This window comes from Nycticebus coucang, chromosome 18 (genome assembly GCF_027406575.1).
Source record: "Nycticebus coucang isolate mNycCou1 chromosome 18, mNycCou1.pri, whole genome shotgun sequence".
Taxonomy (NCBI): Eukaryota; Metazoa; Chordata; class Mammalia; order Primates; family Lorisidae; genus Nycticebus; species Nycticebus coucang.
The window spans coordinates 29620620-29644781 of record NC_069797.1 but is presented as its reverse complement, the minus strand read 5'-3'; the positions used below and the strand labels follow the sequence as shown (position 1 = coordinate 29644781).

At 48.0% G+C, this 24162-nt stretch overlaps 1 protein-coding gene across 8 annotated transcripts in view; it reads left to right on the top strand.

Annotated features, from left to right (window-relative positions):
• The window catches only part of RPH3AL (rabphilin 3A like (without C2 domains)), a 158448-nt gene that overhangs the window by 107444 nt on the left and 26842 nt on the right, over positions 1-24162 (top strand). For 7 of the 8 annotated variants that reach the window (XM_053567774.1, XM_053567775.1, XM_053567773.1 and 4 more), the window contains one exon: positions 23215-23389. The exons of the other annotated variant lie outside the window; for it this stretch is intronic. In XM_053567774.1, coding sequence (XP_053423749.1) covers positions 23215-23389 — 175 coding nt within the window. The remainder of the gene's footprint in view (positions 1-23214; positions 23390-24162) is intronic. 8 annotated transcript variants of the gene reach the window in all.

The window sequence follows — 24162 nt, the reverse complement described above, 5'->3', positions numbered from 1 at the left end:
TAAAGATCTCAAGAAATGCTTGTTAATTGAAAGAGAACTTTGCGAATAAATGTCTTTGGTCTTACCACTTTAGAATCTTTTCCCAACGGGGCTTTTTTGATTTTCCTGAAGTCTTATCACAGTGGCTCCTGGCCCCTCTCTCCTGGTTGTTGATCGACTAAAAGAATTCGTGACATAGAACAGTGGCTTCACCAGATAGTCTTTAAATCATCTCCAGCCTACCCAGCCTGGAGGTGACCAGTAAGTAACCCAGTTGGGATCTTCCAACTGGGAGAGTCTTCCTCAGTCGGGGCCTGCAGAAGGTCAGGAGAATCAGACTCTCCCTTCCTCCCCAGCCAACAGCTGGTGGGAAATGGCCATGCCAGCGGAGCCCAGCCCAGCATCCGTGAGGCACCTGCCTCCCAGGCGGGCAGCCTGTGCTCCCTGCAAGCTGCCATCTGTTTCTCCACGCTGGTCCTCTCCTGGTACTGCTGTTACTTGCAGTTTAGATTCTTACTGCAAACAGCTTTGCCAGAGGGCCCCCGCCGGAGGCCTGTGAGCGCGTGCAGGAGTGGGTGGCTGGTGCTGGGGCGGGCGGCTGACTGAGCACCCTGCCATCTGTGCCTGGCTTGCTCTGGGCTGCTGTCGTGGAGTCCCTGGGGGACCCGGATGGTCACACTTCCTCAGTGTATTGGTCGCATCCCACGCCACCATGGCTCTGCCAGGCAGACTCGCTATCAGTGTACCTCCTGGGCTCCCACACTATGTAAGTGGCAGGAGGAGGAGGCTCCTGGCATCCATCAGTCCCCAGAGTGTTCTGCCCAGTGTGGACTCCCCCATGGTACCTACTGCAGGCGATAAACCACTCCCACCCCCTTCCTGGCCCCTGCGTGGGGTGTGTCTACCTGGGTCTGTGTCTGTGTACTAGGGAAAGAGCTTTGCTCTCTGAGATACTGGGGGATCTAAGAGGGAGCTGACTTTGTCACCACAGAGCTAAGCGTCTAGACCCACGCACACCAAAGAAGACCCATCATTTATAGTGGATATGAGCTGAGCACCTGCTAAGAGCCAGGTGATGAAAATCTTCCTTCATCCCAATAGGAGCTTTATCACAAAAGGATTGGTTTTCCTCTTGTGACAGATGGAAAAACTGAGGCGTAGAGAAAGGAGATACTTGCCCAAAGATACCCAATAAAACTGATGGGGGAGCCAGAGGATGAAGCCACCTATGTCTTCCTCCAAAATGCTTTTAACAATTCTTCTTTCATTCATTTGCCTAATATCCTTTAAGTATTTACTATGTGCCAGGCTCTGTTTTAGGCCCTTGGAAAACAGCAGTGAACAAAACAGCCAAATGTCTGTGGTCTGAGCTTATGTTCTAGTAGAGATTGGGGAAGTTGGATAAAACATCAGCAAGCAAATCCTATTATATGTCAGGGGCTGCATAGACAAAGAAAAAGCAGAACCAGGAAGAGGAATCAGGGGTGTCGGGTGTAGGGTGAGATTGGCTAGTATAAAAGCAGCAGAGGCCGGACACAGTGGCTCACACTTGTAATCCTAGCACTCTGGGAGGCCGAGGCAGTTGGATTGGCTGAGCTCAGGAGTTTGAGACCAGCCTGAGCAAGAGTGAGACCTGGTCTCTACTAAAAATAGAAAAACTAGCCAGGCGTGTTTTCCTAGTGGGGGCCTGTAGTCCCAGCTAATTGGGAGGCTGAGGCAGGAGGAACACCTGAGGCCAAGACTTTAAGGTTGCTGTGAGCTAGGATGCCATGGCACTCTACCCAGGGCACAGAGTGAAACTCTATCTCAGAAACAAACCAAAAGAAGCAGAAAATACCAACTGTTGGTGAGGATACGGAGAAATTAGAACTTTTGTGCACTGTTGGTAGAAATGTATAATGGTGCAGCCTCTGCATAAAGCAGCATTGCAGTTCCTCAAAAAATTAAACAGAATTACCATTTGATCCAGCAATCCCACTTCTGGGTCTGTACCCAAATGAATGGAGAACTGGGACTCAAATGGGTATTTGTACCCACGTGCTCATAGCCACATTATTCACAACAGTCAGAGCATGAAAGCAGTCCAAGCGCCCATTGTCAGATGAATGGATAAGCAAAATGTGGTATACACATAATATTATTCATATTATTCATTCCTTTAAAAGGAATGAAAATCTGACATGTGCTGCAACACAGTAGAACCTTGAGGGACATTATGCTACATGAAATAAGCCAGGCACAAAGGGACAAATTCTGTATGCTGCTGCTTATATGAGGTCCTAGATAGTCACAGATTCATAGCGGCAGAATGGTGGGTGCTGAGAGCTGGGGAGAAGGTGGGGGGTGGGTTGTTGCTCAGTGAGTACAGGTGCAGTTTGGGATGGCAAGAGGGCTATGGAGATGGGTGGCGGTGATGGGAGCCCAGCAGGGTGAATGTACTAAATGCCACGGATCTGTATACCTAAAACATGCTTAGAATGGTGAGTTTTGTGTTACGTATATTTTACCACAATTTTAGAAAAAGAGTAGACCTGCCAGGGTGGGCTTCCTTGAGAAGGTGTGATTTCAGCGAAGAGTTGAAGAAGGTGTGGCGGGTAGGCCAGTGGCCATCTGGGGGACAAGTGGTCCAGGAAAATGAAGACATCCTACCACCCAGGGTGTTCTTAGAGCAGCAGGGAGGCCCTCGCACTCTAAGTGCGAGTCCTGGGTCCCCTGAGACAGGTGCTAAGGTTGGTTCCAGAAAGCTCTTTGGCCATGGGGTGTGGAGAGGGAGGATGGACATGGTTCTCTGTGAAGCACCCTGGCCCACCAGGAACATGACCCACAGCGTTTGCCCCTGCAGCACCACCAGGGATTCCGGCCTCCTTTGCCACACCAGGTGTGTGCAGAGGGGGGCAGAGTTGAGAGCCCTGTGGTCAGTGTGACCAACCTTCTCTGCTCTGTGAGTCAGCTGATACAACACCATCCAGACACAGCAACCCACCCGGCCCCCACCCCAGCCCGCAGCCTGGCTTTCCCAGTGTAATGTCCTGTGTGCATCCCTGGGGAAGAGGGTAAAAAGCTAAGGAGAAAGCATCTGAATTTGGTCTTTTTCTTGCATTAATTTGAATAAAATTTTGGGCAATCCGATTTTCCTGCCTGTTTTTTCAGATGCCAAGTGGCATTGGCTGGCACAGCCGTGCCCTTCCCCCCAGCCAGCTGTCTCGCAGATGGAGACTGGGAAGAGAGGGTGGCTCCATCCTTCAGAAGTATTTAATAAGCTCCTAGGTGGTGCCCAGCCCTGGAAAAACACACCCATCCTCTCTCCTAACGAAATAACTCAAGATGCCTGTTCTGCTGAGGTGCCAGAAAATTCTGAATAGAAAAGGGCAGAAGAGAACTGGCCTTTGTTGAGCTCCTCCTCTAGGCCATGAGGTTTGGGGACATGGGCATTAATATCCCCATTTTCCAGCTAAATGGAAGCTCTGGGCCCTTAAGTGACAAGGACACTCAGAGCTAGGATTTGAACCTGGGCTGTATGACAGGCTCTTCCCACTAGATGAGCTTCCTTTTCCTGCCCTTAGAGTTGTCCAGCTCCAAGATGGGCGTGCAGGTTGGAGGAGGGCAGGACAGATGGACAGAAGTGGCCCATCCAGAGTCCCTGCCTCTCATTTAAATGCCCTGAATTTGTAAGTTGTTATATCCCAGACTGGGCTCATACACCCACAAAATTGCAAGCGTGGTCCTGACCATGACCTAATTATTTTCATCTCTGGCCTTGGCGTTGAGTACCAGGACCCAGTTGTCCGCTCGACCTTTGAACTTTGCCTGCTGTTCTCAGGGAAGAGTCAATGTCACAGTCAAGGACCAGCTCCCAAGGCCCCCATCTGAAAACTAAATCACCGAGGCCTCTTCAGTGGAAGTCCCAGCTGGTTCATCTCCATGGTGTGCCTGGCCCTTCATGAGTCCTTTCTAAGAATCATCTCCATGTGTGCCACTTGACCTGGAAACCCACTCCCAGATGTGTGCCCCAAAGGGACTCTTGCGTGCCCTAGGAAACACACCATTGATGTGTGTAACAGCATTTTTTTATAATAGCAAATAAAAACTAGAAACCCCCCAAATGGTCTTTCACAATAGAACGGATATGAAATAATCTACAGCAGTGAAAAAATAACCAGAGCAAAGTTCACCAAAGGCTGAATCAACAATACAATGAAGGCTTGGCGCCCATAGCTCAGTGGTTAGGGTGCTGGCCACATGCACTGGGGCTGGTAGGTTTCAACCCGGCCCAGGCCAGCTAAACATCAACAACAAAGCCGGGCGTTGTGGCGGTTGCCTGTAGTCCCAGCTACGTGGGAGGCTGAGGTAAGAGAATCACTTAAGCCAGCAGTTCTCAACCTGTGGGTCCTGACCCCTTTGGGGGTCTCCTGCATATCAGATATTTACATTACAATTTATAACAGAAGCAAAATTACAGTTATGAGGTAGCAACGAAAATAATTTTATGGTTGGGGGTCACCACAACATGAGGAACTGTATTAAAGGGTCACGGCATTAGGAAGGTAGAGAACCACTGGCTTAAGCCCACGAGTTTGAGATTGCTGTGAGCTGTGATGCTACAGCACTCTACTGAGGGCAACACAGTGAGACTCTGTCTCAAAAAAAAAAAAAATTAGCAAAAAATAGCAAGTCACCAAGCAACACCATAATTAAAAAATAATGTTCAGGTGGCACCTGTGGCTCAAAGGAGTAGGGCGCCAGCCCCACATGCTGGAGGTGGTGGGTTCAAACCCAGCTCCGGCCAAAAACTGCAAAAAAAAATAATAATGTTCAAAAGCAAGTAATAGTACAGTTGACCTTTGAACAACTCAGATATTGGGGGCACCAACCCCACACACAGTTGAAAATCTGCATGTAACTTTGACTTCCCTAAAATGTAACTTCTAATTACGTACTGTTGACTAAGGAGCCTTACCAATCACAGTCAGTTAACACATATTTGATATATATTCTTATAATATAAGCTAGAGAAAAGGAAGCGTTATTAAGAAAATGATGAGGAAAAGAAAATATATTCACTATTCAGTGGAAGTGGATGGTGACCAAGTTCTTCACCCTCATCTTCATGTTAAGGAGGCTGAGGAAGGGGAGGGAACCATTTTGCTGTCCCAGGGTGGCAGACGTAGAAGAAAAATCCACATATGAGCAGACTGGTGCAGTTTAAACCCATTTTACTCAAGGGCTAACTGTGTTTATTTTATTTAGAAATGCAGTGTAGGTGCTTTTTTAAAATAGAAAAGCAAGAGATTGCATAATACAAAATTCCAGATGGTGGCTACCTCTGGGAAGTGTGGGCTGGCGTACAGGAGCCTTCTCAGATCCAGGAATATTTAACGTCTTGATGAATTTACAGGTATTTACTTGAATGTGAGTCTTTGAAACGTCTACGTATGTAATATGCTGTTGGATGTATGCTAGAGGTGAGGAGATAAGAGACGAGAGGAGATCACTAAAATCAGACGAAACATAATAGGGCAGAGCCTGTGGCTCAAAGGGGTAGGGTGCCGATCCCATATGCCAGAGATGGCGGGTTCAAACCCAGCCCCGGCCAAAAAAAAAAAAAACATAATAATAAGCTTGAATCAGTGACAAGGAGAAAACCTGTAATATCTCCCAGAATGCGGGGAGGGGGGAATCAAAGAGCTGAAGATGGTAAGGGAGGCGATTATGAATATGGAAGACAGAGAAGGCAATGGGACCTCAGAATTACAGGTGTTCCCCCAAGAGGGAACATGACCCATCAGAAAGGCAGCGGTAATCAAATACATAATTGAAAAAAGCATCCCTGAATTGAAGGCTGCATCCCGCACCACCTGGGAGCCCTGCTGATGAGGGGTCAGCCCAGGAATGGTTTTACTTTAGCTTTGGAACACATTTCTGAGACTGTGTTTAAACATAGGCATATTTGTTGTTCTGGGAATTGAATCAAAATCATGAAGCTCCTCTGAAAAGACCTGGCTCCATATAATTGGCCTGTCCAATTTTCTGCTTCCAGCCCCTATTCATTTCCTGCGTGCAGCCCACTCCATCTGGGAACAGAGCTTGGCTTTCCAGCCAAACACCAGCGCATCAGATCTGCCCTCAAACCTGTATGGGGGGCAGGGAAGGTGGCTAAATATTGGGACGCAAAAGGACTTGATGCTGCATGCAAATTAAAAATAAGGCGAGGTGTGCATAAAATGTTGACGAAACAAGTATCAAGAGCAGTAGCCGAAAGCACTATTAGCCTCCATGCTTTTGTTGAACTTGGATCTTCCATTCTGGACAAAGGAGGACTGCGGGTGGGGTGTAGAAACAGAAGGTAGAGTTCTCTGCTGTCAGTGGCTTGTAGGGACTGGTCACCCGTGGGGCATAGACCCCCGGGGTGGACTACAAAAAGGGGGTGAGGTCAGAGGTGAAGTTTAAGAGACCTATCCCAGGTGCTGTCCGTGATCCAGGGGTTCACAGCCCACAGCCATCAGGTGCCAGCGTTGGGTGACACGTCCCTCTGAAGCTGGCAAGCAAAAGCCACACAGGAGCGAGCCCCTTGCCAGGGGTTAATGGAAGCCAAAGCGTTTTCCCTAGTTCTGAAATAATCTAGCCAAGGTGTTTAAATTATCTGTCAAGAAAACAGATAGCACTCTCAGAATATTTTTTCTCACTGCATTTTTTCCTTTCCACTGTGCTGGCACTTGCCTGCCTCAGACTGACCTGGTTGCTCAAAAACCCACTTGAAATGAAGAGGAAATTCGCCTGGTAAAAGGGCTGTGCTCTGCTAGGCTGAGTGGGGAGCTTTCCTGTGTTGGGGGGTGTAGAATTAAGGGCTATATGTGCTCTGCCTTGGTAGGGGCTTCATTTTCAACCCAACTTCAGCCAGTGGGGTTGGGGGTGGGGGGCTGCCATCTACCTGCAGTGACAGAGGGACTCTGGATGTTTTCCAGGCAGGAACAATGCATTATGCATTCCTGCAAGGCTTGAGGGTGGGCAGAGGGATGGTAGGGCACACCCAGCTACCTCACACTTGCTCACGCGTGCTCTCTTTCTCACACACACACTACCCACATACATCCCAGGGGTTTTAAGTGTTATCCTTTCAAATGCAAATACTCCTAGGAGGGGTCTCACTTATCTTTCTACTAACACCTCAGTTAGGACTTAGTTAGCACTTTAGAGAGGATTAGGCCAGGATGGATGTGTGGACAAGTGGGGAGCAGGGAGGGGGACCAGGCTGCCACACCAGCTTAGACCCTTTCTGGGCTCCCATCTCCTGTGCTTTGCACCGCACACTAAATGTCTGCCAGGAGCAGGGGGAGTGGGGTGGGTAGGGGAGTAGGGATAAGTGAAACCATCCCGCATCAGAAGAGCTTCTAAAGACACAGCACAAGTGGGAGAGAAAAACAGCCCTTCCAGGATCTACCCCACGGCTGCCAATCTGCAAGGACACTGGATTTTTATTTTCCTAACGCAAGCTTAGCACACAGGTGGTGCTTAATAAATGATGTTTAAATGAATTAATATCCACCAACTCCCTCTTCAGACGTTGTTTGTAAGCATCATCTTCCGAGGCAGGGGAAGCAAGCAGTTACTCTAAACTGAATTCCACCAAAAGAGGAAAAGGCAGCAAAAGGAAAAAGTCTTAAACAAAGCAGAAGGGAGGGAGGGAGGGAGAAAGGAGTAAAAGAAAAAACTCTCAGCAAATGAGGTATTTCTGGATGACCAACCTTTTTCCTAGTTTGAATTCTGCAGGTATCTCAGATGGGGGAGGAGCTGTGTGTGTATAAAGCACTGTGGATATTCAAAGCAGTATGTGTCTAGTGGTTTATATTACAATAGGAAAAATATCTCTTAACTTCCCCTTCCCATGTAGAATAAGGAACTCAATGATTTTTATTTCCAACCACTTGTTGGTTTTCATCAAAACAATCTGAAATTTTGGATCAGATTATTATTAACTGATTTTCTATATCCACTTTTTTTTTTTTTTTTTTTTTTGTAGAGACAGAGTCTCACTTTATGGCCCTCGGTAGAGTGCCGTGGCCTCACACAGCTCACAGCAACCTCCAACTCCTGGGCTTAAGCGATTCTCTTGCCTCAGCCTCCCCAGTAGCTGGGACTACAGGCGCCTGCCACAACGCCCAGCTATGTTTTGGTTGCAGTTCGGCCGGGGCCGGGTTTGAACCCGCCACCCTCGGTGTATGGGGCCGGCGCCCTACCACCTGAGCCACAGACGCCGCCCTCTATATCCACTTTTTAAGCATACTTTTACTTATTTGTTTTATTTATTTATTTTGATACAGAGTCTCACTCCCTCATCCTGGGTAGACTGCTCTGGTATCATAGCTCACAGCAACCTCAAACTCTTGGGCTCAAGAGATCCTCTTGCTTTAGCCTCCCAAGTATTTGGGACTACAGGCACCTGCCGCTACACCTGGCTATCTTTTTTTCTTTTTTCTTTTTATTTTTTTGAGATAGAGTCTCAAGCTGTCACCCTAGGTAGAGTGCTATGGCATCACAGCTCACAGCAACCTCAAACTCTTGGACTTAAGCTATTCTCTTGCCTCAGACTCCCAAGTAGCTGGGACTATAGGCACCTGCCACAATGCCTGGCTATTTTGTTGTTGCAGTTGTCATTGTTTTAGCAGACCCAGGCTGAGTTCAAACCTGCCAGGCCTGGTGTATGTGGCTGGCGCCTTACCCACGAAGCTGCGGGCGCCTCCCCCATCTTTTTCTCTTTTTAATTGTTTTAATTTTTTTTTTCTGTTCATTTTCTTTTTTAATTTACTGTCTTCCATAGGCTAGGAAGACATAACTTCTTTTACCTTTTTATATTTTGTGATTATATTTATGTTAGCTATTTAGATAGAATTCTGTCTTTATTTCCTTAACTGCTGTGAATTTGGGGGTACCATGAGTCATCCATTTTTGAGCTTTTCATTTTAACCCATCCCTTAGTCAACTGAACTGTATTCCCTTGAGCAGCTTTTTAGGTAGAATGTATGCATCTCTGATGTCTGTCTTTGCGGATTCAATTCACGGGTGGAAGTACCACACCAGGCACTTAGCAGAGCAGGTGTGTAGGTAGTTACAGATGTGTCCAGTGGGCCTGTCACCTGCTCCACGCCCCCCTGGCTCTTCACGCCGAACAGACATACACAGTCAAAAACCACCACAAGAACCAGGCTTGGTGACTCACACCTGTAATCCTAGCACTCTGGGAGGCTGAACCCAGTAGATTGCTTGAGCTCAGGAGTTCAAGACCAACCTACTCAAGACTGAGAACCCATCTCTACTAAAACTGGAAAAACTAGCCAAGCATTGTGGTGGATGCCTGTAGTCCCAGCTACTCAGGAGGGTGAGGCAAAGGGAGCTCTTAAGCTGTGAGCTACGATGCCACAGCACTCTACCCAGGGCACAGAGTGAGACTCGGTCTCAAAACAAAAACAGCAGACAGTCGTCACGTACACTGCAGGAATCCCCCGTCTTCATCAAACTTGAATAGGGCTGAAGGCACATAGGGCAGCTGTTAGCCAGAACTTTGGGTAGGGTGATTCTAAGCTAGTGTGGGCAAGAGAGAACATTTCTGGCAGAAAACAACGTGGAAACTAATGTGTGCGTTACATTAACCCATCTCGTGTTGACTTGCCTTATGCAGTATCACCGTGGGCCCAAGGCTGTTGTAGTATCCAGCTTGTCATACTTGGCCCTAATCATGGCTTTTGGTACTCAGCTTGTCACCATGGAAACCTGGTTAGAGGGTATTGCCCAGCGATCTCAGGGAGCAACGATGCTTCGACCCTCAGTGCCATACACCCAGGCCCGTCCTATTTTCTGCCCATCTAGCTCTGCCTTCTATGTAGTGAGTCCCTGGCTCCCTTTGAAGAACTGTCAAGGTGCCCACTGCCAAAATCCTGATTCCTGGTGGTTAGGTGGGCACAATGATATGCCAGGGGGAGCCTGGCTTTCTTCAGGGACAGAAATATCAGTGTTCTCAACGTATGCGGACGTTTTTAAGCTAACCTTAACTCTACCGCGTCTTTTCCCGTCTTGCTCCACTGCAAAAAAATTTAATTACTGCTTTCCTTTCCAGAGCTCCCAGCTTTTCTCCTGTAAGCCACATCCAGATTCAATATCCCAGCCGTAGGCTGTTCCAACTCCCCACGTGCTGACCTGCCATGCAGACCAAGGATTTAATAACATCAACATCCAATTACCAATCTGTTATATTTTAATTTTAATCAAAGTAATAGGTGCATATGGTTTCAAAAAATCAAATTGTTCAGAAGAGCTTATGCCAGAGAACAGGAGTTGCCCAGTGGGCTCCTGGCCAGCACGTCTCGGGCTCCCCATGGTCAGTTCATGTGCTGATTCCTGCCGCGGTCTTTTTGATAACAGATATCCTCTGTTGGGTCCATGCCATGAAAGGTGAGGAGCTGGGTAGCTTCAACAGCTTTGCTTCCTCTCTCCCCCTTGAGTTTGTGTGTTTTCTTTCTTTATTTTTTTTGCAGTTTATGGCCAGGGCTGGGTTTGAACCCGCCACCTCCTGCATATGGGGCTGGCGCCCTACTCCTTTGAGCCACGGGTGCCGCCCTCCCCCTTGAGTTTTGATCATTTTTAAATTTTTTTTAGCTCTCCTGTAACTTTGTATCTTTCTCTTTCTTCTTCCATAGGCTGTGGGACCCACCCCTGGGCTCCCTCCGTGTGTGTTGTGGGTATGAATGCCCCTGGCCTTCCCCTCCCACAATCACGTCTCTCCTATTCCAGTTTACCTTGACTAATAGATAGCTGGAATCGTATGTTTAAATTCGGTTCTTTAGCCATAATTAATTCTTCTATGCTTTGTGATTTGTGCCTGGGTCTTAATTTATAAAAGTGACTGGGTGATGATGTAAATAATGACATCGGAAAAAGAATTTACTGCTTACAATGCCTGAGAGAAGGGGCTTACCACACCACTCAGGGCCCTAGGGGGACGCCACAGAGTTGATCGAGAGACGGGGGAGCCAGGGGAGAGCCTGGGCCGCAGCCTTCACGTGGGGTTTCTAAGGGAAAGGCAAGGCAGGGGCACATCTTCAGACTGGCTAGTTTAGATAATCCTGGCAAGCTTTGGGGCAGACAGCATGTCCCTACTTGTCTGGGCCCTGACCCTAAGTTGATTTAGGGAAAGGGGAATATTGAGTGAGAGTTGAGGGTGCGTGAGAGTTCAGATAAAAGAAATGGTTGAGGGTAAGGACTGAGGATCAGCTGGAGGGTTTGTAATATGTTTGCACTCCCAAGAAATCTAGGTTGCAGGAGAGATGGAAACAACTTTGGTCATTGGTTTGGGTGCCAAATAGATAAAGAATCTAAGGAAACAGAACGCTTTGTCTCTACGTTAGCTCCAAAATAAGTAAATAACATTTAATATAGTGAAAGTCAATAGGATTCTCTAAGGTTAGAAGGGTAAGCTCTGGAGCTCAGATGGACAGGGTTCTGATTTTTTTTTTTTTTTTGAGACAGTCTCACTATATCACCCTCGGTAGAATGCTGTAATGTCACAGCTCACAGCAACCTCAAACTCTAGGGCTTAAGCAATTCTCTTGCCTCAGCCTCCCAAGTAGCTGGGACCACAGGCACCCACCACAACACCTGGCTATTTTTTTGTTGCAGTTGTCATTGTTATTTAGCAGGCCCAGGCTGGGTTCGAACCTGCCAGCCTCGGTGTTTGTGGCCAAAGCCCTAACCACTGAGGTACAGGCACTGCCTAGTGTTCTGATTTTTGTTCCGTTCCTCCCCGTTTATGTCACTTGTCCTCTCTGCCTGTTTTCTCATCTGTAAGATAGTCACCATAGTACCTACCTCATAGGATTTGGGGGAGAATAGAAATAAATTCTTAGAATGGTGCCTGCCACATTCAGAGCACTGAATGATTATTAGCAATTTACATTTACAAATTATTTTGTAAATATTAAACACTTTAGGGTCCAATGGTATGTAAGGATCACAATTTGCTAACTACCTTACCCCCTGGACCACATAAAGGAAAATGTTCCTACCATCGTGGTCAGATTCCTTTTTATCTCTGTTAATTGCTTAAAACCCTGTAACGTGTTAATTTACTTAATATTTAGACCATGACACTCTGGTATAACTTTCAGTTTTTCCTGGAGTTTTTATTGACCGTTTTTCTTATTGAAGAAAAAATAATGAATTTTCTTTTTTTTAAGAGACAGTCTCACTTTATTGCCCTCAGTAGAGTGCTGTGGCATCACAGCTCACAGCAACCTCCAACTCCTAGGCTTAGGCGATTCTCTTGCCTCAGCTTCCCGAGTAGCTGGGACTACAGGCGCCTGCCACTATGCCCAACTATTTTTCATTGCCATTTGGCCAGGGCTGGATTTGAACCCTCACCCTTGGTATATGGGGCCGGCGCCCTACCCACTGAGTCACAGGCACCGCCCCAGAATAATGAATCTTTATGTTCTTTTTTATGCTGCTGCTGGATTTTATACTGTATTGAGTGGAGAGACCGTCCTCTTTTCCTGTGAGAATCTTCTCCAGAGTCTTTTCCAGCTCTGGCCTGGACTAGTTATTGAGAGCTATCTCATGGGACTTCTGTTCGGCTCACCTCTTAAGTTAAAAATATTGTTTATAGCAGTGGTTCTCAACCTTCCTAATGCCGCGACCCTTTAATACATTTCCTCATGTTGTGGTGACCCCTAACCATAAAATTATTTTCATTGCTACTTCGTAACTGTAATTTTGCTACTGCTATGAATCGTAATGTAAATATCTGATATGCAGGATGCATTTGTTACAAAGGGGTTGTGACCCACAGGTTGAGAACCGCTGGTTTACAGGATCCTCTGTATTCCTCTTTCTTGCTTTTCACCTGTGTTTTACTGGAATCCACCCTTAAAGTAACTTCTTTAAAATGGTATGTGTAAGGGAATCTCAGTGCTTTTGTGAACAAGCGTAGGAGCTCATGCCTATAATGCTTGCACTCTGGGAGGATCCCTTGAACTCAGAAATTCAAGACCAGCCTGAGCAAGTAGTGAGTCTCTACTAAAAATAGAGAGAGGCCACCTGTAGCCCCATGTACTCAGAAGGCTGAGGCAGAGGATTGCTTGAACTCAGGAGTTTGAGGTTGCCGTGAGGTAGGCTGAGGCCATGGCACTCTAGCCTGGGACAACAGAGTGAGACTATCTCAAAAAAAAAAAAAAAGTAAAAACATCTCTATTCTCCTTTCACATTGGATCCAGTAGTAGGGCTTAGAATTCTAGCTACAGGGCGGCGCCTGTGGCTCAGCGAGTAGGGCGCCGGCCCCATATGCCAAGGGTGGCGGGTTCAAACCCAGCCCCGGCCAAACTGCAACAAAAAAATAGCCGGGCGTTGTGGCGGGTGCCTGTAGTCCCAGCTGCTTGGGAGGCTGAGGCAAGAGAATCGCATAAGCCCAAGAGTTAGAGGGTGCTGTGAGCCGTGTGATGCCACGGCACTCTACCCCGAGGGCGGTACAGTGAGACTCTGTCTCTACAAAAAAAAAACAAAACTTCTAGCTACAGTCTTCTAGTATTCATTGTTGCCAGTGATAAGTCTGATTCCATTCTGATTCTGGTTTCCTTATAGGAGACCTATTTTTTTCCTTCTGGAAACTTACAGGCTATTTTCTTTTTATATATATATATATATATATATATATATAGTTTTGTTTTGCAGTTTTTGGCTGAGGTCAGGGTTGAACCCACCACCTCTGGTATATGGGGCCAGCGCCCTACTCCTTTGAGCCACAGGTGCTGCCCTATTTTCTTTATATTTTAACTAAGGATTTTATGGATCTATGTCGATTGCTTTATTACACTTTTACTGCCTTTCAACCAACAAAACCGTTTATAAGAAGATCTTCCGGGTGGCGCCTGTGGCTCAAAGGGGTAGGGCGCCAGCCCCATATGCCGGAGGTGGCGGGTTCATACTCAGCCTTGGCCAAAAACTGAAAAAAAAAAAAAAAAAAAAAAGAAAATCTTCCTTCTCTCCTAAGAACCTATTATTAAGAATTCAGCCCCCCAAACAGAGCATCTTCCTCTTATCATTTCTTTCACATTTTTCCATTTCTTTGTCCTGTTCTCTGTATTCCAAATTCCCTAATGGTTATCTTCCAGTCTTTATTTTGCATTTTTATATAGCTGCGTTGTATTTTTTTCATTTCTAGGAACCTTTTCTTACTTTCCAATTGTTCCTTTTTCATAGCATGATGTTTTATTTAAAGAATGAGCCTACATTTTTTAAATCTTTTTTTTTTTTTTTTATTGTTGGGGATTCATTGAGGGTACAATCATTTTTTAAATCTTAATTTATCTTCTTTATTCAGTTAATTAGCATCATTAGAAACAAACTGATTGTTTCTTTTCCTAGAAGTGGCAAAACAGAGGATGGATATTCTGCCAGAGACACAGAGGCTTAAATGGCATGAAATGCTGATCACTTACGTGTTCATGATTCTGTGATTTGGGCTGGGCATAGCAGGGTGGTTCTTTTGCTGCTCTGTCCTGGAGTCATTATGCAGCTGTGGTCATCAGACAGCTCAGCTGGGGTGGAGGTCCAAAAAGGTTCACTAGGGCAGTGCCTGAGACTCAGTGGGTAGGGCCCCAGCCCCATATACCAAGGGTGGAGGGTCCGAACCTGGCCCTGGCCAAACTGCAACAAAAAATAGTCAGGTGTTGTTGCGGGCACCTGTAGTCCCAGCTACTCGGGAGGCTGAGGCAAGAGAATCACCTAAGCCCAGGAGTTGGAGGTTGCTGTGAGCTGTGTGAGGCCACGGCACTCTACCGAGGGTGACAAAGGGAAACTCTGTCTCTAAAAAAAAAAAAAAAAGTCCACTCATTTGTCTGGAGTTGGTGCAGGCTATTGTCTAGGGCAGTGTTTTTCAAACTTTTTTATCTCACTGCACACTTGAACCTATCATTAAACTTCCTTGGCACACTTACAATATGCTGATTAAAAAAAAAAAAAAGATTGGGGGAAAAAAAAAGAATATACTTACTGTGTTTTGAACTTCTATTGAAAATAGTTTAATAAATGATCTTTAAAATTTTTCACAGCACACCTAAGATCCTGTCATGGCACACGAGTTGAAAATTGGTGGCCTGGGGTGTCTTGATTTTCTATGTGGCCTCTCATCTTCCCATACACTGGACAGGCTCTGTCACATAGTGGCAGTGGAGCTCTGAGAGGAGAGAGAGGAAGCTGCAGGGCCTTTTGAGGCCGGGCCAGAAGTCACATGTTACTCCCACCACATTCTATTGGTCAAAGCAAGTCTTAACAGCTCAGCCCAGTGGTTACGGCTCCAGCCACATACACCAGGGCTGGCGGGTTCAAACCCAGCCCCAGCGAGATAAACAACGACAATTGCAACAAAAATAGTAGCCGGGCATTGTGGCGGGCGCCTGTAGCCCCAGCTACTCAGGAGGCTGAGTCAAGAGAATCGCTTAAGCCCAAGAGTTTGAGGTTGCTGTGAGCTGTGGTGCCACGGTACTCTACTAAGGATGACAGTGAGACTCTGTCTCAAAAAAAAAAGGAAGCTTAATACTAGACCAGAGATTAAAGGAAAACTAGAATCCCACTTGATGAGAGGAGAGGAAAATAATTTGGAGTCATGCCTATTATAACCCCTTGGGCAGTTTCTCCCTCTGTATTATCAGCTCAAGCTACCATAACAAGATACCTAGACTGAGTGGCTTAAACGACAGGAATTTGTTTCTCACAGTTCTGGAAACTGGGAAATCCAAGATCAAAGTACTGGCTGATTCAGTTTCCCAGTGAGGGCTCTCTTTCTGGCTTATAGATAGCTGCCTTCCTGCTTTGTCCTCACATGGCAGAGTGAGAGCAAGAGAAAGAGAGAGAGAGAGCGCATCCTGGTCTCTCTTCTCATAAGGGCACTAATCTCTTCCTGAGGGCCCCACCCTCATGACCTCATCTAAACCTAAGTACCTTCCATAGGCCCATCTCCACAGACCTGGGGGGTTAGGACTTGAATATATGGATTTAAGGGACTACAGTTTAGTTCATAGAACCCTCTAAGTGCCTGTGCTTCTCTTAAGTAACAAGTTACGTAAGGCCTTGAAATTTGGTCATGTGTTCAGTAGTCATCTGACCAATTTTGGGGTGTCTGCTACATGCTAGCATGTGCTGAGTATCCTCTCAGGGGCTTTCAATCCCATAGGAAACAGACATGGAGATAGAGCAATAAGCCCCAGCGTATTTGTGTTGCAATGAGAGATAGGCAAGGTTCTATCTGTGGAATCTTCTGGATAAAAGTAATTTTCCGGAGGCTGGTTGGGAGCTAGTCTAGGGAAGGGAGAAGGAACAGCGTCTGCAAAGGCCTGGAAGCAAGAGAGAATTTAAAGGAGTGAAGAGGGTGGGGACGTGGGGAAGGCAGGGTCTCATGCTGGCCCATTAGTGCTCCCAGCACTCTGTGTGTCATGTACACATGTTCAGGTGTCAGGGCAGGGAGGAGTGTGCTGCCTCTCCTCTGCTGGGGAGGGTTGACCCTTGATGAGACCCTCAAAGTGGCCACAGTATGACCAAGAGGACTGCTCTATAACAGGCCTGTTCCTATGACTTGTTTAATACTGGGTAAGCCTGGAGCTTGTTGAGCAGACATAAGTCCCCCAAGACAAAGTCCCACATTCTAGCCCCTAGAGACAGTTCCTTTGCTTTGCCTTCTTTTTTGGTCATTTGGCCAGTTAGCAGAGTTGCAGATTCTTCTCTGGGTCCTGGGGATCCAGGGATGTCTCAGACACAGCCCTGCCCTTGAAGAGCTCACAGCTTCCCACTCAGGAGGATGGTCTAATCTGATGGCCTGGACATGGCAAGCTGCACCAGAGGTGCCATGTGGCCTCCAGGAGCACAGTAGGGGCCCCTGATTCTGCATGAGGTAGCGCACACGGAAAGCTTCCAGGGAAAGCACAGCTGCCTGACACAGACTTGGATGAAGGACACTCCAGGTGGAAGGAACAGTGCAAGGGCCATAGACCGCCCCCTCCTCTGCGTGGGTGAGGGTTGGAGAGGTTGGACACCTGAGCCAGTGCACAGCCTCACCTGAGTTCAGGCCACGTGTACTCTGAATTGCACAGGGGTGGAGACGGGGGTAACAAGGAAGGGGCAGAGCAATGAACAGAGACTGGGATCTTCAGCCTTCCCTCCACATCCTCTCCAGTGGGTCTTCTGGGCCTCCCCTTCTTTCCAACAGGGCCCGACAATTACCACCTTCTCCAGCCACAACCATTTAGGAAATGCCAGTGATTAGCAATTGTTATCACAGTAATTAAAATTCCCTGGGAAAGGCTTGGCTAATATCCATGAGTATCTGCAGTCAGATTGGCCGTGAGCTGAAATTATAATGAAACCTCAACGCAGAACATAACGCAGTGGTGCCCAGGAGCATTTAACGCTGCCGGACACCCCGGGCAAGTGCCATGGCGGCCATGTGGGTCTTTTCTCATTAAATGGAATTTTCAAGGCTGGCTGCTTCGCTGGCCTTATCACAGCAAACCACACTGGGGGAGCAGAGTGGAGTTTTGCAGAATCACTCAGCTTCTCCAGAAGTGAATGTTTTTCAATCTGTGGGCCTGGCCTGGGGTGGGGTGGGGGTTAATTCCCACTGAGGGCCTTTCTTGCAACTGTTCTTGTGCAGGGGACCAGGTGTGGATGCCAGGCAGTGGGTGATGGGCCAGGATCACAGAGCGGAAGTCCCATGATTAAATGTAGCGCATTTTGCAGAGTGGCGATGAGCAGAGAGGCAGGAGAAGGTCTATGGCTGTGCCTGGCCTGGGAGGAGGGGCCTGGCCCCACTGAGATCCCTCCTCCCCTATGGGGAAGACATTTTCCAAAATCCTGACAGTGTGTTTTATGCACATCTACACGAGTGCATCCCCTGCACCGGTGACACAGCTGTGAGCTCAGGTCCTCCTGATGCTTCTCCTCGTGCTGTCCAGGCCTGCCAACTACTCTGGGTGATCAGAATGACCTTCCACCTGGCCTACAGAGACAGCAGGAGAGAATCAGAGCAGAAGCCCCATCACAGTGAACTTGCAGGGAATGACCGATCCATGAGGTCAGCCATGGACCTGTCCCTGAACCCTGGGGAGGTGCATAGCTTGGCAGCTGGGTATCATTGCCTGTATGAGCATAAATAACAGGGTGAATTGTATAAAGGTGACTGAGTTTGTTATAGGTCAAAAATGGTTGAATACCAACAGTTTCATGCAATTCAACCTGATACTTTGGCTTCCGTGTTCTTTATTCTGTCTTCCAAAATCACTTTAATGATGAGCAATTTTCAGAGTGGAGGTGGGTTGGGGAGATGGATTGTTGCGACAGGAGGCAGCAGCTGAGCCGTGGCTGTGATATGCCAAAGGAGGCGGCTAGGGGGGAGGGGCTGGAGCATCACTGCGTCACACCCTGGGGCTCACAGTCAGGGAGGTCTCCTGGGGTTTGTGCCCCACCAGCACACCCTGTGAGGGCCTTCCTCTGTATCCCTTTCTTAATCTGAAATAATAAGTCCATCTGATTAATTACAAGAAGTTGGGTGAAACCTCTAGGCCACTTCCCAGGAAGGCAGCGGACTGGGGGTTGGGACACATCCCAGTGAATGATCCACGGCTGCCAGCTCAGTCATTCAGCCAGTGTTTATTGAGCACCTATGACGTGTCAGGCATGTGCCAGGAGCTGGCGAATGGTACCCATGGCCCTCCCTCCTGGAGGTAGAGCCTACTGGGGGACAAGGGTCAAAATGAAAGGACCAGCCAAAAGCAGGAAGCAGCCCAAGTGTCCCTTCGACACATGACAGAACATGGTATACCCACACAATGGGATATTTTTCAGCCTCAAAAAGGCAAAGAAGTTCTGACATATTTCCCAACATTGATGAACCTTGAAGGTGTTATGCTGAGCGAAAGGAACCAATCACAAAAGCACAGACAATGTGTGAGTCCACTTGTACAAAGCACCAAGAATAGTCAAATTCATAGCAACAGAAAATAGAAGGGTAGTTGCCAGGGGCCGGGGGACCGGGACCCAGGGACCTGTTGTTTAATGTGGCCAGCCTTTGTTCTTTGTTTTGTTTTTTGAGACAGAGTCTCATTTTGTCACCCTCAGAAGAGTGCCATGGCTCACAGTAACCTCAAACTCCTGGGCTCAAGCGATCCTCTTGCCTCAGCTTCCCAAGTAGCTGAGACTACCAGTGCCTGCTACCACTCCAGGCTAATAGTAGAGAGACAGGGGTCCCACTCTTGTTCAGGCTGGTCTTGAACTCCTGAGCTCAAGCAGTCTACTCTCCTCGGAGTGCATGAGCCACCACGCCTGGCTGGGACAGACTTACAGTTTTGCATCATGAAGATAATTCTGGAGACCGTTGCATAGCAAGGTGAAGGTACTTAACACCATAGAACTGCACCCTTAAAAATGGTTAAGGTGGCAGATTTTATGTTATAAATATTTTAACACAATAAAAATGTTTCAAAATATTTTTTTAAAAGGACCATGTACATCTGTGACCTAGAATAATGGTCCAGTGCTACAAAGGTGGCGCACAGAAGACTGCTGTGAGGACTCACAGAGCCCAGGCCAGGTTCTGAACCCTATAACATCCTCAGGTGCAGCCCTGTGGCAGTGATTTTCAACCAGCGTGCCACGAAAATTTTTAAAGATCATTAATTAAATTATTATTTGAGGACATTCAAAGCACAGTATGTATATTCTTTTTTTTTTAATCTTTTTTTTTTTTTTGGAGACTACCTCTCTCTGTCACCCTGAGCAGAGTGCCATGGTGTCCTAGCTCACAGCAACCTCAAACTCTTGGGCTCAAGGGATCTTCTTGCTTCAGCCTCCTGAGTAGCTGAGACTACAGGCACCTACCATGATGCCCCACAAGTTTTTCTATTTTTAGTAAAGATGAGTTCTTACTCTTGTTCAGGCTAGTCTCGAACTTCTGAACTCAAGCAACCCACCTGCCTTGGCCTCCCAGAGTACTAGGATTACAGGTGTGAGCCACTGCACCTGGCCATTGGAGCATTTGGATTTGAGATTTTCAGATTGGGGATGCTAAACCACTGAAGTATAAGGCAAAGATTCCAAAATTTGAAAAAATATCCAAAATGTAAAATACTGTGGGGTATGGTGGCCCATGCCTATAATTCTAGCACTCTGGGAGGCAGAGGAGGGTGGATTGCTTGAGCTCAGGAATTCAAGACTAGCGAGAGCGAGACCTCATCTCTAAAAATAGCCAGATATGATGGCAGGCACCTATAGTCCCAGCTACTCAGGAGGCTGAGCTAAGAAGATCGCTTGAGCCCAAGAATTTGAGGTTACTTGAGCCCTGACGCCATGGCACTCTACCAAGGGTAACAAAGTGAGACTCTATCTCAAAAAAAAAAAAAAAAAAAATCTAAAATACTTCTGATCTCTAGCATGTAGGCACTAAGGGATACTCAACCGGTATTTCCTAGGGCAGTAACTGACAGCTGTCAGCTGAGGATGTACTGAGCTGATGGCTGCAGCCCTGCTTGTAGGAGTGAAAAATTGGAAGTGATTTAAATGTCCATCTGTGGGAGGGCTGTGTTAATTAAGTTTTAATAAATTCAAACTGTGGAGCTGTTTAAAAATGATGATGGAGACAATTACTTATTAACACAGAATGACCACTGTGATACACAGTTAGGAGGTGTGGAAAGCAGGTGCACATCTGTGTTTTTCTTTTTTTTATTAAATCATAGCTGTGTACATTAATGCGATCATGGGGCACCCTACACTAGTTTCATAGACCGTTTGACACATTTTCATCACACTGGTTAACATAGCCTTCCTGGCATTTTCTTAGTTACTGTGCTGAGACATTTACATTCCACATTTACTAAGTTTCACCGCAACTGTGTTATTATCCTAGTCTTCAAAAAACCAAAAACAAAATTGTGTATATGCTCAGGAAGGATGTGAGAAACCTCATACCTTAATCACCATGTTACCCAGAGCTCTCTGTGCGGCAACCTTATGAGTCACTTTTTTGTTATTGTCCTAATTTTCCATGTTACGTATATATTTCTTAGGGGGAGAGACAGTGGCTTCCATGGTGGTGTGGGAGAGGCAGTGTGACGTGGGTCCTGAGGCCACACGTGCCCCATCGTTCACGGATGGCTCTCGAGGGCTTCACGCTGGAGGACAGGTGGCTGCTACACTCAGGGCAGGCGGAGCTGGTCCTGAGGGGCACTCAGCAGTCAGAAGCCAAGTGCACCCAAGAACCCGTTACCTTGACGTGGCTTCTTGGACTTGGGCACCTTTCTGAGGAGCCTTGCAGATGTGAGCCCCCGTGCCTGGCCACCTGGCCCCGTTAATATCCCACAGTGATAATGTGATGTAGAGGAAGTTAGGGAAGTGGGAAGCACTGTCTTAGAGATCAGGCCCACTCTGGTCTTCTGATTTCAAGTTCTTACGTTTGAATAGGGGATCAGTCCCCAGGTTGTCAAGCTGTTCACATGTGTCAGGTGGCAGCGGTGACCATGAGCATCGAATCTGTAGAGAAGCTGCTCTGTGCCTGGCACTGGGCCTTGGGGCTTTGCATTCATTTGGGGTCTGATCCTCACGCCCACCCTGTGAGGTGAGCGTGCTTCCACGTTTTGCCTGGCACTGAGGAAACTAAGGGTCAGTGAGGTCGGTGTGTCCAAATCCCACAGCTGCTGGGGGCTGGACGCTGGATTCAAACTTGGGGTTGAGTCTTCTGTTTGGAGCCTTGGCCTGCTCTTCTCTGGAAAGGGAAGAGCAGGATATCATTCCTTCACACACTCCTGCCCCTCGTTGCCAAATACCCTGAGTATATTTCTTCCATCAGAAAAGAGATTATGGAGCACTTGCTGGTTTTTGAAGTAGGCATTAAAAATTTAGGGGCCTGATCTCAGCTGCTGCTCTGAATTCTAATTGGTGGCTCTCTCAGAGATTTGCGTCCTTTCTGTGCCTTCTGTTTTGTCCTTTCTGTGCAAAATCCTCAAAGAAGACATTCCAAGTACTGTGATGTGCCTAGCCTGGCTCTTCCTCCAGCCTCTGTTGCTCTGCCCTGGAACTTTGAGGGGAGGGGTTGGGCTAGAGGAAGGCAGGTGACATCTTTTGGGCACCTTCTGGGTATTGTGCCGAGCACTGTTAGCTTCCTCAGCAGCTCTGTTGGCAACCACCATAATCACACTTCATGAATGAGGAAAGTCAGGCTCAGAGAGGTTAAGTAACTCACCCAAAACTGCACAGCAAGTATATGGAAACAGTTGTTGATTCTATCTTACCTGCAGGGATGAGCAGGAGAGGAGAGCCTGGGTGGCTATGCTGGGGGTAATTGGGGCGTAGAGAAATTCCTCAGGGCCCAGGGAGCTGCATGTCCCAGACTCAGAGAGTCTTCTGCACTATCAGTCCTGTTCAGGGTGAGGGTGGGCCTCCTCAGATTCCTGGGGATCTGCCCAGCCTTCAGGGGTGCCCCTAGCTCCAGCTTTAGGGAGACTCCTCTCACAGCTTCCCCAGGGGAGCGACAAAGGGATACTTTGCACCTGCTTGGGACCTGGCTGGCATCGTTGGACCCCTCTGGCTCTTAGAGTCTCTGGGAGGAACTGTGTGAGCCAAGAAGGGCTCCTAGGTGGCCCAAGACCCACCCCATGTAGCTCCAGGGCATGGGCCAGGGAGGAGGTGGCCGTCACAGGCAGAACTAGCACAGACTGAGAGCTCCTGGGCTTCTGGCATTGGAAGTTTCCTAGGAGGGGGCTAGAAAGGATTAGGGTGGGCAGGGGTGTGACCAGGCATCCCCAGGATTCTGAGAGTTGTGGAGGATTCAGGCAGTAACAGAATAGTGACAGAGGCGGGGACAGTCTTATAAGCATGTCCCTCGTGCCAGGCCTATACTGAGGGCTGCACATGCGTCCCCCACTGAGATCTACAGGAGGGAAGCGAGAGAACGTGGGGCTGTCTTTAAAGTAGGTGTGGAGAGGTCATGGGACTTAGCTCCCATGACCTCGCCTAAGTCCTAGGAAGGTAAGTGACCGCCCTGTGCCATCAGCCAGGGAGGGCAGAGCCAGAATTCCCACTTGCACTCTGCCTTTCTTTCATCTCTCATGTCACAGGGAGGGACTTGGGGGAAGCTGGGCCGGCCTGGGTGCACAGCACATCGAAGGCTACTCTGTGTTCTGTGCTCTAAGCAGCTTTCTCCCCTCCAAGGTCTGGAAGAGGTCAGGGGCCTGGTTCTTCAAAGGGCTCCCCAAGTATATCTTGCCCCTGAAGACCCCTGGCCGATCTGAGGATCCCCACTTCCGACCCCTGCCTGTGGAGCCAGCAGAACAGGAGCCCAGAAGCACTGAGACCAGCCGCGTCTACACATGGGCTCGAGGGAGAGGTAAGCCCCCTCTGTCCTCTCTCCTGGGGGGGGGGGGGGGGCCTCTAGCAGACAGTGCATGGGATGAGGACAGAGCCCTGCACGCCCCCAGGCGGCTCTTCCCTGTGCTCCCCCCACCTGCACCTGGGCCAGCGGCTCAAACCTCCAGCAGGAGGTTGTCCCCTCTATGCAGAGATGCAGCAGGAGGGTCCTCCAAGGTCATTTCACAAGCAAGTCCTAATCTGGGGGCAGGGATGCTGCGAGCAACACTGTGGGTCTTTGCAGGAATGTGGTACTGTTGAGGTTTTTTGCAAAATATAAAAATGCATCTTTCCTAGGCAGGCACATCTCTTCCTGACACTTGTCTTGTGTCTCAGTAAGGGAGGGCTCCTGGTTTCCCTGGTCCTAATGAGCAAGGTGACTTTGTGCCAGTGCCCCTAGGTGTTTGGTGGCTTCACTGAGATGTGCATGCCCCAGATGTCCACCATGAGAAGGTGAGCGCCGGTCCCTGGTGTATAGATGGCTCTTCACAGCTTCCATGACGCTTTAATGTTCACAGCTTTATTTTTAAAGTTCGTGGTCTCACAATAGGCTCAGGAGGTGACCAGGCCAGGCATTTAATAGTCCCATTTTATAGATGGGGGTCCTGAGGCTCAGAGAAGAGGAGGACGTCCTCAGCTGGTATGTGGCAGGGCTGGGATCCCAACAGGCTCTCATCCTCTGGGGTGTGGGTCCTTCTGTCCCGAAGTGCCCATGATTCAGCTCAAGACTCAGGAGATGGGGGTAGGGAGGCA